This window comes from Pan troglodytes, chromosome 6 (assembly GCF_028858775.2).
Source record: "Pan troglodytes isolate AG18354 chromosome 6, NHGRI_mPanTro3-v2.0_pri, whole genome shotgun sequence".
Lineage (NCBI taxonomy): Eukaryota > Metazoa > Chordata > Mammalia > Primates > Hominidae > Pan > Pan troglodytes.
Genome location: NC_072404.2, coordinates 11,256,689 through 11,270,206, shown reverse-complemented (window position 1 = coordinate 11,270,206; position 13,518 = coordinate 11,256,689). Strand labels below are relative to the sequence as shown.

The following is a 13,518-nucleotide window of genomic DNA, read 5'->3' as shown; positions in this document are numbered from 1 at the left end:
ACACCTGGCTAATTTTTGTATTTTTAGTAGAGACAGGGTTTCGCCATGTCGGCCAGACTGGTCTGGAACTCCTGGCCTCAAATGATCCACTTGCCTCGGCCTCCCAAAGTGCTGGGGTTACAGACGTGAGCCACTGCACCCAGCCTAGAATAGTGAATTTTTTCCAGAAGGTTTTCCATTTACTTTGCCCAGATCCATCAGAGGAATCATCATCCGTGGCAGCTGTAGCCTTACAAATTATATTCCTTAAATAATGAGACTTGAAATTCAAAATTACTCCTTGATCTATGGGCTGCAGAATGGGCGCCGTGCTAGCAGCCATGGAACCAACATTCATCTCCTTGTACGTCTCCCTCAGAGCTCTTGGGTGACAAGGTACATTGTCAATGAGCAGTAGTATTTTGAAAGGAATTTTTTTTCGTGAACAATAGGTCTCAACAGCAGGCTTAAAATATTCAGTAAATCATGCTGTGAACTGAGATGCTGTTACCAAGGCTTTGTTATTCCCTTTTTTTTTTTTTTTTTTGAGACGGAGTCTCGCTCTTTTGCCAGGCTGGAGTGTGGTGGTGCGATCTTGGCTCACTGCAACCTCCGCCTCCCAGGTTCAAGTGATTTTTCTGCCTCAGCCTCCCGAGTAGCTGGGATTACAGGTGTGCACCACCACATGTGGCTGATTTTTGTATTTTTAGTAGAAATGGGGTTTCCCCATGTTGGCCCAGCCGGTCTTGAACTCCTGACCTCAAATGATCCTCCTGCCTTGGCCTCCCAAAGTGCTGGGATTACAGGTGTGAGCCACCACACCTGGTCTGCTCTTCCATTGATAGAGTAGTGGCAGAGGTGATTCAGCATCATTTTTTTTTTTTTTTTTTGAGATGGAGTCTTGCTTTGTCGCCCAGGCTGGAGTGCAGTGGCGTGATCTCTGCTCACTGCAAGCTCTGCCTCCTGGGTTCATGCTATTCTCCTGCCTCAGCCTCCCGAGTAGCTGGGACTACAGGTGCCCGCCACCATGCCTGGCTAATTTTTTTGTGCTTTTTTTTTAGTAGAGACAGGGTTTCACTGTGGTAGCCAGGATGGTCTCCATCTCCTGACATCATGATCCGCCTGCCTCAGCCTCCCAAAGTGCTGGGATTACAGGTGTGAGCCACTGCAGCCGGCCTGTTGTTCCACTGCTAGACCCCTGGCAGAGGAGATTTAGCATCATTCTTAAGGACCCCGGGGTTTTCAGAATGGTAATTGAACATTGGCTTCAACTTAAAAGTCCCCAGCTGCATTAGCCCCCAGCAAGAGTCGGGCTGTCCTTTGAAGCTTTGAAACCAGGCACTGACTTCTCTCTAGCTATGATAGCCTTAGATGGCATCTTCTTAGAAGGCTGTTTTGTCCACATTGCAAATCCATTGGTTGGTGTAGCCACTTTAATCAGTGACCCTAGCTGGATCTTCTGGAGAACTCGCTGCAGCTTCTCCATCAACACTGGCTGCTTATCCTTGCATTTTTATGTTATGGAGACGGCTTCTTTCCTTTTCTTTTTTCTCTGAGATGGAGTCTCACTCTGTTGCCCAGGCTGGAATGTAGTGGTGCAATCTCAGCTCACTGCAACCTCTGCCTCCCGGGTTCAAGTGATTCTCCTGCCTCAGCCTCCCAAGTAGCTGGGATTACAGGCACCCGCCACCACGCCTGGCTAATTTTTGTGTTTTTTTAGTAGACCACCATGTTGGCCAGGCTGGTCTCGAACTCCTGACTTCAAATGATCCTCTCGCCTCGGCCTCCCAAAGTGCTGGGATGACAGGCGTGAGCCACCGTGCCCAACTGATAGCTTCTTTCCTTACACCTCATGAGACAATCTCTGCTGGCTTCAAACTTTTCTTTTGCAGCTTCCTCACTTCTCTCAACCTTCACAGAACTGAAGAGAGTTGGGGCCTTGCTGTGGATGAGGATTTGGCTTGGCTTCAAGGAATATTGAGGGTGGTTTGATCTTCTCTCCAGATCACTCAAACTTTCTCTATGTCAGCAATGAACCTGTTTCACTTTCTTATTTGTGTGTTCACCAGAGCTCTTTAAATTTCCTTCAAGGACTTTTTCTTTGCATTCACAGCCTGGCAGTTTGGCACAAGAGGCCTTGCTTCTAGGCTATCTTGGCTTTTGACTGGCTTAAGCCTTCCTCACTAAGTTTAATCATTTCTAGCTTTCGATTTAAAGTGAGAGACATGTGACTCTTCAATTCACTTGAACATTTAGAGGCCATTGTAGGATTATTAATTGGCCTAATTTCAGTATTGTTGTGCTTTAGGGAATAGGGAGGCCCAAGGAGAGGGAGAGAGATGAGGACGGCCGGTTGGCGGAGCAGTCAACACACACTTTTTTTTTTTCTTCCTTGCTATATAAAGAACATACAGCCGGGTGTGGTGGCTCATGCCTGTAATCCCAGCACTTTGGGAGGCCGAGGTGGGTGGATCACTTGAGGTCAGGAGTTCGAGACCAGCCTGACCAACACGATGAAACCCCATCTCTACTAAAAATACAAAAATTATCCAGATGTGGTGGCGGGCGCCTGTAATCCCAACTACTCTGGAGGCTGAGACAGGAGAATCGCTTGAACCTGGGAGGCAGAGTTTGCAGTGAGCAGAGATCGGGCCATTGCACTGCACTCCATCCTGGGTGACAAGAGTGACACTCTGTCAAAAAAAAAAAAAAAAACAAAAAAAAAAACACACACACACATTGGCCAGGCACGATAGCTTGCGCCTGTAATCCCAGCACTTTGGGAGGCCAAGGCAGATGGACCATCAGAGGTCAGGAGTTTGAGACCAGCCTGGCCAACATGGTGAAAGCCCATCTGTACTAAAAACATAAAAACTAGCCAGGTGTGGTGGTGGGCACCCGTAATCCCAGCTACTTGGGAGGTTGTGGCATGAGAATCGCTTGAGCCTGGGAGGCGGAGATTGCAGTGAGCCGAGACTGCACCACCATACTTCAGCCTGGGCAATAGAGTGAGACTCCATCTCAAAAAACAAGAAAACACAAAAAAAAAAAAGAAAAAAAAAGAAACAAAAAAACACATGTGTTGGTGAAGTTTCCCATCTCATATGGGCACTGTTCACGGAGCCCCAAAACAATTGCAATTTTTTGTAGAGAAGAGGCCTCGCTCTGTTGCACAGGCTGGTCTCGAACTCCTGATCTCAAGTGATCTGCCCTCACTGGCCTCCCAAAGTGCTGGGACTACAGGTGTGAGCCATTGTGCCTGGCCTTGTCTAGTAATTTTGGATTGTGTGTCTTGGACGTTGTGGGGCTGAGGTTGTGGAGAGCCAGAATGCCTTTTTTTTTTTTTTTCCTTTTGAGATGGAGTTTTGCTCTCGTTGCCCAGGCTGGAGTGCGACGGCATGATCTCGGCTCACCACAACCTCCGCCTCCCGGGTTCAAGTGATTCTCCTGCCTCAGCCTCCCAAGTAGCTGGGATTGCAGGCATGCGCCACCATGCCTGGCTAATTTTGTATTTTTAGTAGAGACGGGGTTTCTCCATGTTGGTCAGGCTGGTCTCAAACTCCCGACCTCACGTGATCTGCCTGCCTTGGCCTCCCAAAATGCTGGGATTACAGGCGTGAGCCACTGTGCCGAGCTCTTTTTTTTTTTTTTTTTTTTTAATGTGCAGCGTTGCCCAGGCTGGAGTGCAGTGACACAATCTAAGCTCACTGCAACCTCTGCCTGTTGCCCAGGCTGGTCCTGACCTCAGATGATCTGCCCACTTTGGCCTCCCAAAGTGCTGGGATTACAGGCCTGAGCCGCCACGCCCGGCCCCTTTTATCATTTTAGAATGTTCTTCTTTGTTGCTAGTAACAATTTTTGTCTTAAAAAGTCTATTTTGTTTGTTATTAGTATAGCCACGCCAGCTCTCTTGGTTACAGTTGGCGTGGTATACCTTTTTCATGCTTTGCCTTTCAGTTTATTAGTGTCTTACTCTTTAGTTTTTTGTCTAATTTTTGGTTCTCCTTGCCTTTTAAACAAATTTATTTGAATATGTTTAAGAATTCCATTTTAATTTTCCTGTTAGCTTTCTCAGTATCATTTTGTCATTTTTAAAAATAGAAAATAGAGATAACAATATACATTCCTTTTTACATCCACTTACCATGTTTTTTTCACATAAAATACAGAAATCTTGCAACTTTGTAAGTCCATATCATACCTCATATTTTATATTATATGTAATACTTTTTCACATGGTATCAACCCCTAAAGACAATGTTACAAACTTAGTTTTTTTTTGTTTGTTTGTTTTGTTTTGTTTTGTTTTTTGAGATGGAGTCTCACTCTGTCGCCCAGGCTGGAGTGCAGTGGCGTGATCTTGGCTCACTGCAATCTCCGTCTCCAGGGTTCAAGCGATTCTCCTGCCTCAGTCTCCCAAGTAGCTAGGATTACAGGCACCTCCCACCTCGCCTGGCTAATTTTTGTATTTTTAGTAGAGATGGGGTTTCACCATCTTGGCCAGGCTGGTCTTGAACTCCTGAGCTCATGATCCACCCACCTCAGCCTCCTAAAGTGCTGGGATTACAGGCATGAGCCCCCGGACCCGACCACAAACTTAGTTTTAATCATTTAAATGGCTTATAAGGAAATTAAGAGGAAAAGTGAACAAAGTCTTTTGTATTTATTCAGATATTTATTATTTCTGTTGCTTTTCATTCTTGTCTGAGGATTCCAGTTTTCCTGCAGTTTCAGCCCAAAGAACTTCATTTAGCAGTTTTGCCTTGTAGAGCTGCTGGTGAGGAATTTTCTTGGTGTTCCTTTTTTTTTTTTGAAACAGTCTCACTCTGTCACCCAGGCTGGAGTGCAATGGCGCGATCTTGACTTACTGCAACCTCCGCCTTCTGGGTTCAAGTGATTCTGCTGCCTCAACCTCCCGAGTAGTTGGGATTACAGGTGTGAGCCATCATGCCCGGCCTCTTAGTGTTCTCTTACCTGAAAATGTTTCTATTTCACCTTCATTCTTCAGTGATGTTTTTACTGGATATAGAATTTTGGGTTGACAGTTTTTTTTTTTTTTCTTTGAGTCCTTAGAAGATGTCCTGCTCTCTTCTGGCCTCTGGTTTCTGATGAGAAGTTCGCCATTAATCAGACGATTGTTTTGGAAGTGATAGGTTACATTTTTCTTGTTGTTCCTGGGGGTTCGTGTTTATCTTTGTCAGCCGTTTGACTGTGGCATGCCTCGTGGCGGATTTGTTAATGTTTATTTTGCTTGGTGTTTATCTGACACCCAACATCTGCAAGTTTCTGTTTGTCATCAAATTTGGGAAGATTTCAGCTATTGAGGAAAAGCAAATATTCAAGCATTTTTTCTTGTTCTTTCTTTTCCTGTTTAACATACATTTGACCATTTGTTATCTGACAGGTCTCTGAGGCTGGTTCCCCCACACCCAAACTCATAAACTCACTCGCTTACTTTTCTCTTAATCATATCCATTCAGCTCTTAGATCCCCTCCATGGATTTTTTATTTCTGAAATTGTACATCTCAGTTTTATAATTTCTTTGTGTTGTTTGAGACAGGGTCTTGCTCTGTCACCCAGGCTGGAATGCAGTAGCACAATCATGGCTCACTGAAGCCTCAATCTCCTGGGCTCAGGTGATCCTCCCACCTCTGCCTCCTGAGTAGCTGGGACCACAGGTGCATGCCACCATGACTGGCTAATTATTGTATTTTTTGTAGAGACAGAGTCTTGCTATGTTGCCCAGGCTGGTCTTGAACTCCTGACCTCAGGGATCCTCCTGCCTCAGCCTCCCAAATTCCGGGATTACAGGTGTGAGCCACTGTGCCTAGCCAGTTCTATACTTACAATTGTTTCATTTGGTTCTTTTCTGTTGTTTCTTTTTGTCCTTCCTATTTCTCTGGTGAAATTTTCATTCATTGAAAACAAGTTGCATTGAAAACAAGTTTTATTTCACCTCTTTGAGGATTTCAGAATCGTTGGCTGTTCGTTCCAACATGTGGTTCATCTCAGGGTCAGGTTTAGTTGGTTTTCTTTCCTCTCTGGAATGTGATGCATTTTCTTGGTTCTTCATTTGTCTAGTAATTTTTTTTTTTTTTTTTTTTGAGACAGAGTCTCGCTCTGTTGCCCAGGCTGGAGTGCAGTGGTGTGATCTCTGCTCATGGCAACCTCCGCCTCCTGGGCTCAAGTAATTCTTGTGCCTCAGTATCCCAAGTAGCTGGAATTACAGATGCATGCCACCATGCCCAGATAATTTTTGTATTTTTTGTAGAAATGGGGTTTTGCCATGTTGGCCAGGCTGGTCTCAAACTCCTCACCTCAAGTGATCTGCCCGCCTTGGCCTCCCAAAGTGCTGGGATTATAGGTGTGAGCCACTGTGACTGGCCTTGTCTAGTAATTTCGGACTGTATCTTGGACATTGTGGGGCTGAGGTTGTGGAGAGTCAGAATGCCTTTTTTTTTTTTTTTCCAGTGAATATAATCTCCTTTGTTTTAGCAGATATTTCCTTGGTGGGACTTGAAGTCCAATTTCTTAGGTGGTATCTCTGGCCTCTGTTCAGATCACTTTTTGCTGAGCCCTGGGCTGCTTGGAGTCTATTCTGTGTATAGGTAGTTTCAGGGCCATTTAGAGACACTGGGGAGAGAGAGAGCATGGGGACCTCTCTCTGGCTCCCTTTCTAATTTTTTTTTTTTTTTTTTCTAGACGGAGTCTCACTCTGTCACCCAGACTGGAGTGCAGTGGCGCGATCTCGGCTCACTGCAACCTCTGCCTCCTGGTTCAGGCAATTTCCTGCCTCAGCCTCTTGAGTAGCTGGGACTACAGTGCCCACCACCATGCCTGGCTAATTTTTGTATTTTTATCAGAGATGGGGTTTCACCATGTTGGCCAGGCTGGTCTTGAACTCCTGACCTTGTGATCTGCCCAAATTGGCCTCCCAAAGTGCTGAGATTACAGGTGTGAGCCACTGTGCCTGGCCAAATTTTTTTTTTTTTTTTTTTTTTTTTTTTGAGACAGATTCTCACTCTGTGGCCCAGGCTGTAGTGCAGTGGTGCAATATCTGCTCACTGCAACCTCCACCTCCGGGTCCAAGTGATTGTCCTGCCTAAGCCTCCCGAGTAGCTGGGACTATAGGCACCCGCCACCATGCCCGGCTAATTTTTGTATTTTTAGCAGAGACAGGTTTCTCACCATGTTAGCCAGGATGGTCTTGAACTCCTGACCTCAGGTGATCCGCCCGCCTTGACCTCCCAAAGGGCTGGGATTACAGGTGTGAGCCACTGTGCCTGGCCACTGGCTCGCTTTCTATTCTCTTCTGTGTTGCCAGTTTCTAGACTTCTCTTTCCTGGTGCTGAGGTCAGCGGGACTCTATTTCTTTTCTATGTGGGCCCCACCTTCCCTGCTGTGTGTGCCAAGAAGACCGTGTCTAGTGCCAGGGTAGAGGGTGCAGGGAGATCTGCCTCCTGTGACTTCACTCTCTGCCCTCCACGTGAGCCTCCTCTCTGTCTACTGTCCCTCCCTGCACCATACACAATGGGCCTGTGAAGGATTACGTACGCCAGGTGTTCCAATGGATCTCTGGGGGGACTGTTACGGGGTGGTACCTCATTCTGTCATACCCAGAGCAGAGCGCTCATGCCTGTGGCCTGCACCCACATCAGCCTCAAAAGCCCCTTGCTGCCTCCTTGCACAGTGGAAAGTTGGAAAGTCTTGTTAGCAAAAGATTAATGATCACACCTGTAATCCCAGCACTTTGGGAGGCCGAGGCAGGCAGATCACAAGGTCAGGAGTTCAAGACCAGCCTGCCTAACACGGTGAAACCCCGTCTCTACTAAAAAAAAAAAAAAAAAATGCCAGGCGTGGTGGTGGGCACCTGTAGTCCCAGCTACTCAGGAGGCTGAGGCAGGAGAATGGCATGAACCCGGGAAGCGGAGCTTGCAGTGAGCTGAGATCGCGCCACTGCACTCCAGCCTGGGCGACAAAGCGAGACTCCGTCTCAAGAAAAAAAAAAAAAGTTAATTAATAGGATTATTACACTTTGCTGGTGACTTTTTCCCACTGGGCAGCCCCCGCCAGCCCCTGTTGCTGTGGCTTCATCTACCGGGGCAGTGCAGGGCAAGCCTCTCACGGCTGCCCCCCAGGGGTCAGTAGGCCTGGGATTGGGCCTTGGCTTTTCGGCTTATGTGCTGGAGGATTTAAGGCAGATCAGTGGCTCTCCCTGAGGTCGTTAACGCAAGGGACTGTCATAGATTGCATCCCTGAGTGAAGGCACCTTGGAGCCCCTGTCCTGGGGAGCAGTGCCATCTACGCCTCACTCACACTCTTTTCCTGGACACCAGCTCTGACCTGGGGCTTGAGCTGGAGATCCCAGAGAACTCGGATCTGCTTCCCAGGGTCAGGGCAGGCTGGGATAAGCTGGGACCTGGGCATGGACAGAAATGCGAAGGTGTGGCATTGCCTGTGACAACAGAGGTGCGGCCAGAGAGGACTTCCCGGGTTGTGGGGTGGGTCTCCTTCTGAAGGACTTAGCGCCGTTCCAAGGAGAGGTCGGGGGAGCTGGTGCTTTGTGCAGAGGGGATGGCAGAGAGCAAAGCTTGCAGCTGGGAATGAGTGGGGATGGTGGGTGCTGGGTGACTGCTGGGTGGCTGTGCTCAGAGGCTGTGCATTCAAGCAGCCCGGGAGCTGGGACCCAGGATCCAGGACAGAGGGAAGCAGGGCCTTGGCTGTGCAATGGGTGGGGCCTGGGGTGGGAGGAGGGCTGCTGGGGATGGCCATGTCGTGTAGAGAGGGCAGTGGGAGTGGACGATTCCTGGGACCACCCAGTTCCGACAGGCAGCACCAAGAACCGGGGAGAGAAGGCGAGCGGGGCTTGGGGATTCTCTGCGGGTTTCCCCGCCTGCCTGCCTTAGAGGGCTGCTGCCCTGCAGGTGTGGGGCCCGTCCTGCCCAGCTGCCCTGGCTTCTGGGATTTCCACAAGTCACATGGGGTTTTGGAGGAGCTCAAGGGGCCCAGGATCTTCCCATGGGGCAAGGGGCTGGGAGCAGCGTCCGGGCAGCCGAGGCGGCGTAGGGACAGGCGTAGGGACAGGCGTGGTCCCGGTGAGTCTTTCTCCTCTGGGCCTCAGTTTCCTCTCCTGGAAACGGGCAGAAGCGCTGCCATTGGCAGGGAGGTCCCGCGGGGGAGGAATGGTGTCCATGTGGCTGGGTGGGAGGGACGGGGTCCCCACGAGGCTGTGACCAGCGCGCCCTCCTCCCGCGTTCAGGCACAGAGTTCGAGTACACCGACTCAGAGAGCGAGGTCAAGGTGCGCAAGCGGTCGCCTGCGGGGCTGCTGCGGCCCAAGAAGGGGCTGGGGGAGCCGGGACCCTCCCTGGCCGCACCCACGCCTGGCGCCCGCGGTCCCGGCCCCAGCAGCCCAGACAAGGCCAAGCTGGCGGTGGAGAAGGGGCGCAAGGCCCGGAAGCTGCGGGGCCCCAAGGAGCCTGGCTTCGAGGCGGGGCCCGAGGCCAGCGACGACGACCTGTGGACGCGGCGCCGCAGCGAGCGCATCTTCCTGCACGACGCCTCGGCTGCTGCACCTGCGCCCGTCAGCACCGCGCCCGCCACCAAGACCAGCCGCTGCGCCAAGGGCGGCCCCCTGAGCCCGCGCAAGGACGCCGGGCGTGCAAAGGACAGGAAGGACCCCAGGAAGGTAGGGGCCGCGCTGGGAGGGGGGGCCGCAGAAGGGTCCCTGGGGTTCCGTGAGGGAGGGGCCCTCTCCACTCCCAGCCTAGGGAAGCGGCTTCACTGTTAACCATGTACTCGGCTCCAGGCCCGCCCGGAGCCCCTGCTAGGACTTAGCCCCAGCAGGAGCTGGGCACCTGTTCCTTTGTTTCTTAAGAGTCAAGTCTTGCTCTGTCACCAGGCTGGAGGGCAGTGGCCTGATCATGGCTCACTGCAGCCTTTACCTCCTGGCCTCTAGCAGTCCTCCTGCCTCAGCCTCCCAAATAGCTGGATCTTCAGACACATGTCACTGCACCTGGCTAATTTATTGTTTGTAGAGACGGGATCTCGCTATGTTGCCCAGGCTGATCTTGAACTCCTGACCTTTAGTGATTCTTCTGCCCCAACCTCCCAAAATGCTGAGATTACAGGCATGAGCCACCATGCTTGACCACCCGTATCTTACAGAGGTCCTTACTCTCTTTTCTCCTGTCTCAGAAGACGACTTTAAAAAGTGAATAAGATACCTGGGACCCCAAAGGAAGACAGTGATAGTGATCATAGTTATCAAAATATTGAAAAGACCCTTCTGTGATATGGTACCTATACGTTCCTTTAGGGATGTATTTAATTAATAAACACATCTGCCAATGGGTCTAGTAAATACCGTACTTAAAATTTTATTATTTTATATTTTAGAGACAGAGTCTCACTCTGTCACCCAGGCTGGAGTGCAGTGCTGTGATCATGGCTCACTGCAACCTTGAACTCTTGGGCTCAAGCAGCCCTCCCACCTCAGCCTCCTGAGTAGCTGGGACTACAGGTGCATACCACTGTGCCCAGCTAATTTTTAAATTTTAAGTATAGACAAGGTCTTGCTGCATTGCCCAGGCTGGTCTCAAACTCTATTCTCCTGCCTCAGCCTCTCAAAGTGTTGAGATTCCAGGCGTGAGCCACTGCACCCGGCTAGTGCTGTACTTCTGAAGCAGTGTAAAGGATGTTTTAAGGTCCCTGGAGTAACTATTGTGTGCTGCAAGTCTCTGTGGTTTCCGTTGCTGCAAGACTCTGTGGTTTCACCGGCGCTGCTGGTACTTTTGTGGTTTGTGGCCTCCACTCTCACCTGAAGGAAAACCCCATTTTTTTTTTTAGAGGTTAAAATGTGAAAATGCAGGTGGGATTTTCTTTCCTACCCATTTACAGATTTCCTAAATTCTCTCTATGAACACCCCAGATTAAGAAAACTTGCTTTTAGACAACTTTATAATCGGGCCTGTTACCCTTTTTGCACTGGCCACTAGGAAGCTGATGGCCAGTTGCTTCTTCCTCCTATTTGGATGCGTTCAGACTTAACAGCTAGGTTTTGACGGTATTCTGTCAAAATACCTCTCCACCCTGAGCCCTTGATATAGGAGGAACCCTCAAATAACGGTGACATTCTAGAGAGGATCACAAAAAAGGTGAGAGTCACACTGATTTCCTGACAAAGGGGTAGTAGTGAGGAAGGGGCCAGTGTAAGCACCATCCATAGGCACCTTGGATTTGTGCTCTTGTCTCCTGGTGGCAGAGGCCATCTCAGGTTTTTGAAGGCCTTGCAGGACAGGTGTCACAATTAGTCACAATAATAATAATGATTCAGCCGGGCACGGTGGCACACACCTGTAATCCCAGCACTTTGGGAGGCCAAGGTGGGTGGATCACTTGAGGTCAGGAGTTTGAGACCAGTCTGGCCAACATGACGAAATCCTGTCTCTACTAAAAAATACAAAAATTAGCCAGGCTTGGTGGCGGGTGCCTGTAATCCCAGCTACTCAGGAGGCTGAGGCAGGAGAATCTCTTGAGCCCGGAAGGCGGAGGTTGCAGTGAGCTGAGATTGTGCCACTGCACTCCAGCCTGGGCGACAGAGTGAGACTCTGTCTCCAAAAATAAAATAATAATGCTACCAGGTAGCACATAGTAGGCCCAGACATGTTCTAACCCCTTCACCTCACACACTTACCATGCAGGACTGTGTGAAGTGGGTTTCTCCTATGAACCGCTCTCTATAGGTGGCTCACATATGGACAGGCACCAGACTGGCTGCGGTGGCTCACGCCTGCAATCCCAGCACTTTGAGTTGGGAGGATCCCTTGAGGCCAGGAGTTTTGAGACTGGCCTGGGCAACATAGCAAGACCCTGCCTCTACCAAAAAAAAAAAAAACCAAAAAAAACAATTAGCTGGGAGTGGTGGTGATCAGTGCCTATAGTCCCACCTACTCTGGAAGCTGGGGCAGGGGGATTGCTTGAGCCCAGGAGGTGAAGGCTGCAGTGAGCTATGATCATACTGCCTCACTCCAGCCTAGGCAACAGAACCCACAACTCTGTCTCAAAATAAAGAAAAAGGCTGTTTGCAGTGGCTCATTCCTGTAATCCTAGCACTTTGGGAGGCCGAGGTGGGCAGATCACCTGAGGTCAGGAGTTCAAGACCAGCCTGGTCAACATGGTGAAACTCCGTTTCTACTAAAAATAAAAAAATTAGCTGGGTGTGTTGGGGGGCACCTACCACACATTAACAGTGTCTGTTCTTGGGATGCTGAGATGTGGGGTGATTTTCCTTGGGTGTCTGAGCCTCCGTTTGTCAACAATGAATCTGTTCTGTTCCAGGTTCCTGCTACAGTATCAAAAGGCAGACACTGGGTGAGCCTCTGGTATTATAGCTGGATATAATAGCTGGGTATTCAGCTGTTCAGATGCCAGGAATTGGAAACCCTGGGCCTCCAACAGAAGGAACTCTTGGGAAAGGCCCAAAGAGGCAATGTAGCCCAGTGGTTAAGGAGCCAGAACTGAAGCTACGTCCCCAGTGTTCAAAACCCAACTCTATTGATCATTCACTGCTGTAACCTTGGACAGATAGCTATCCTTTTTTTTTTGAGACGGAGTCTCACTGTGTCGCCCAGGCTGAAGTGCAGTGGCACAAACTCGGCTCACTGCAACCTCCGCCTCCCAGGTTCAAGCAGTTCTCCTGCCTCAGCCTCCCGAGTAGCTGAGATTACAGGTGCCCACCACCATGCCCAGCTAATTTTTGTATTTTAGTAGAAACATGGTTTCACCATGTTGGTCAGGCTGATCTTGAACTCCTGACCTCAAATGATCTGCCCGCCTCAGCCTCCCAAAGTGCTGGGATTACAGTTGTGGGCCACCACGCCTGGCTGTATTCTGCTTTTCAGACTTAGTTCAGTCTGTGTTATATCATGTGCACTGCCACATGGGATGGGCTTTTACTTTTATTTTCTATCTTTTTTTTTTTTTAAAGACAGAATCTGTCCTACTGCCCAGACTGGAGTACAGTGGTGAGATCTTGGCTCGCTGAAACCTCTGCCTCCCAGATTCAAGCGATTCTCTTGCCTCAGCCTCCCGAGTAGCTGGGATCACAGGCGCTCACCACCATGCTCGGCTCATTTTTGTGTTTTTAGTAGAGACAAGGTTTCGCCATGTTGGCCAGTCTCATCTCGAACTCCTGACCTCAGGTGATCGGCCCACCTCAGCCTCCCAATGTGTTGCGATTATAGGCATGAGCCACCACGCCTGGCCTTCTATCAATATTTTTATTGTATTTATTTATAAGAGACAGAGTCTTGCTCTGTTTCCCAGTCTGGAGTGCAGTGGTGATTGTAGCTGACTGCAGCCTCAAATTTCCAAGTTCGAGCAGTTTTCCTGCCTCAGTCTCCTCTGTGTAGGTGGGACCACAGGGGCACACCAACACACCTTGCTAATTTTTCTTTTAATAAGAGACGGTGGTCTCAGCCGGGCGCAATGGCTCATACCTGTAATCCCAGCACTTTGGGAGGCCGAGGCGGGTGGATC

The 13,518-nt window shown here is 49.6% G+C and overlaps 1 protein-coding gene across 9 annotated transcripts in view; it reads left to right on the top strand.

Moving 5' to 3' along the window:
- The window catches only part of TNRC18 (trinucleotide repeat containing 18), a 119,151-nt gene that overhangs the window by 83,610 nt on the left and 22,023 nt on the right, over positions 1-13,518 (top strand). For 8 of the 9 annotated variants that reach the window (XM_054655453.2, XM_016957059.4, XM_016957060.4 and 5 more), the window contains 2 exons: positions 9,240-9,667; positions 12,319-12,351. In XM_054655453.2, the coding sequence (XP_054511428.2) occupies positions 9,240-9,667; positions 12,319-12,351 (461 nt within the window). The remainder of the gene's footprint in view (positions 1-9,239; positions 9,668-12,318; positions 12,352-13,518) is intronic. The other variant, XM_054655452.2, reaches the window with a different exon arrangement.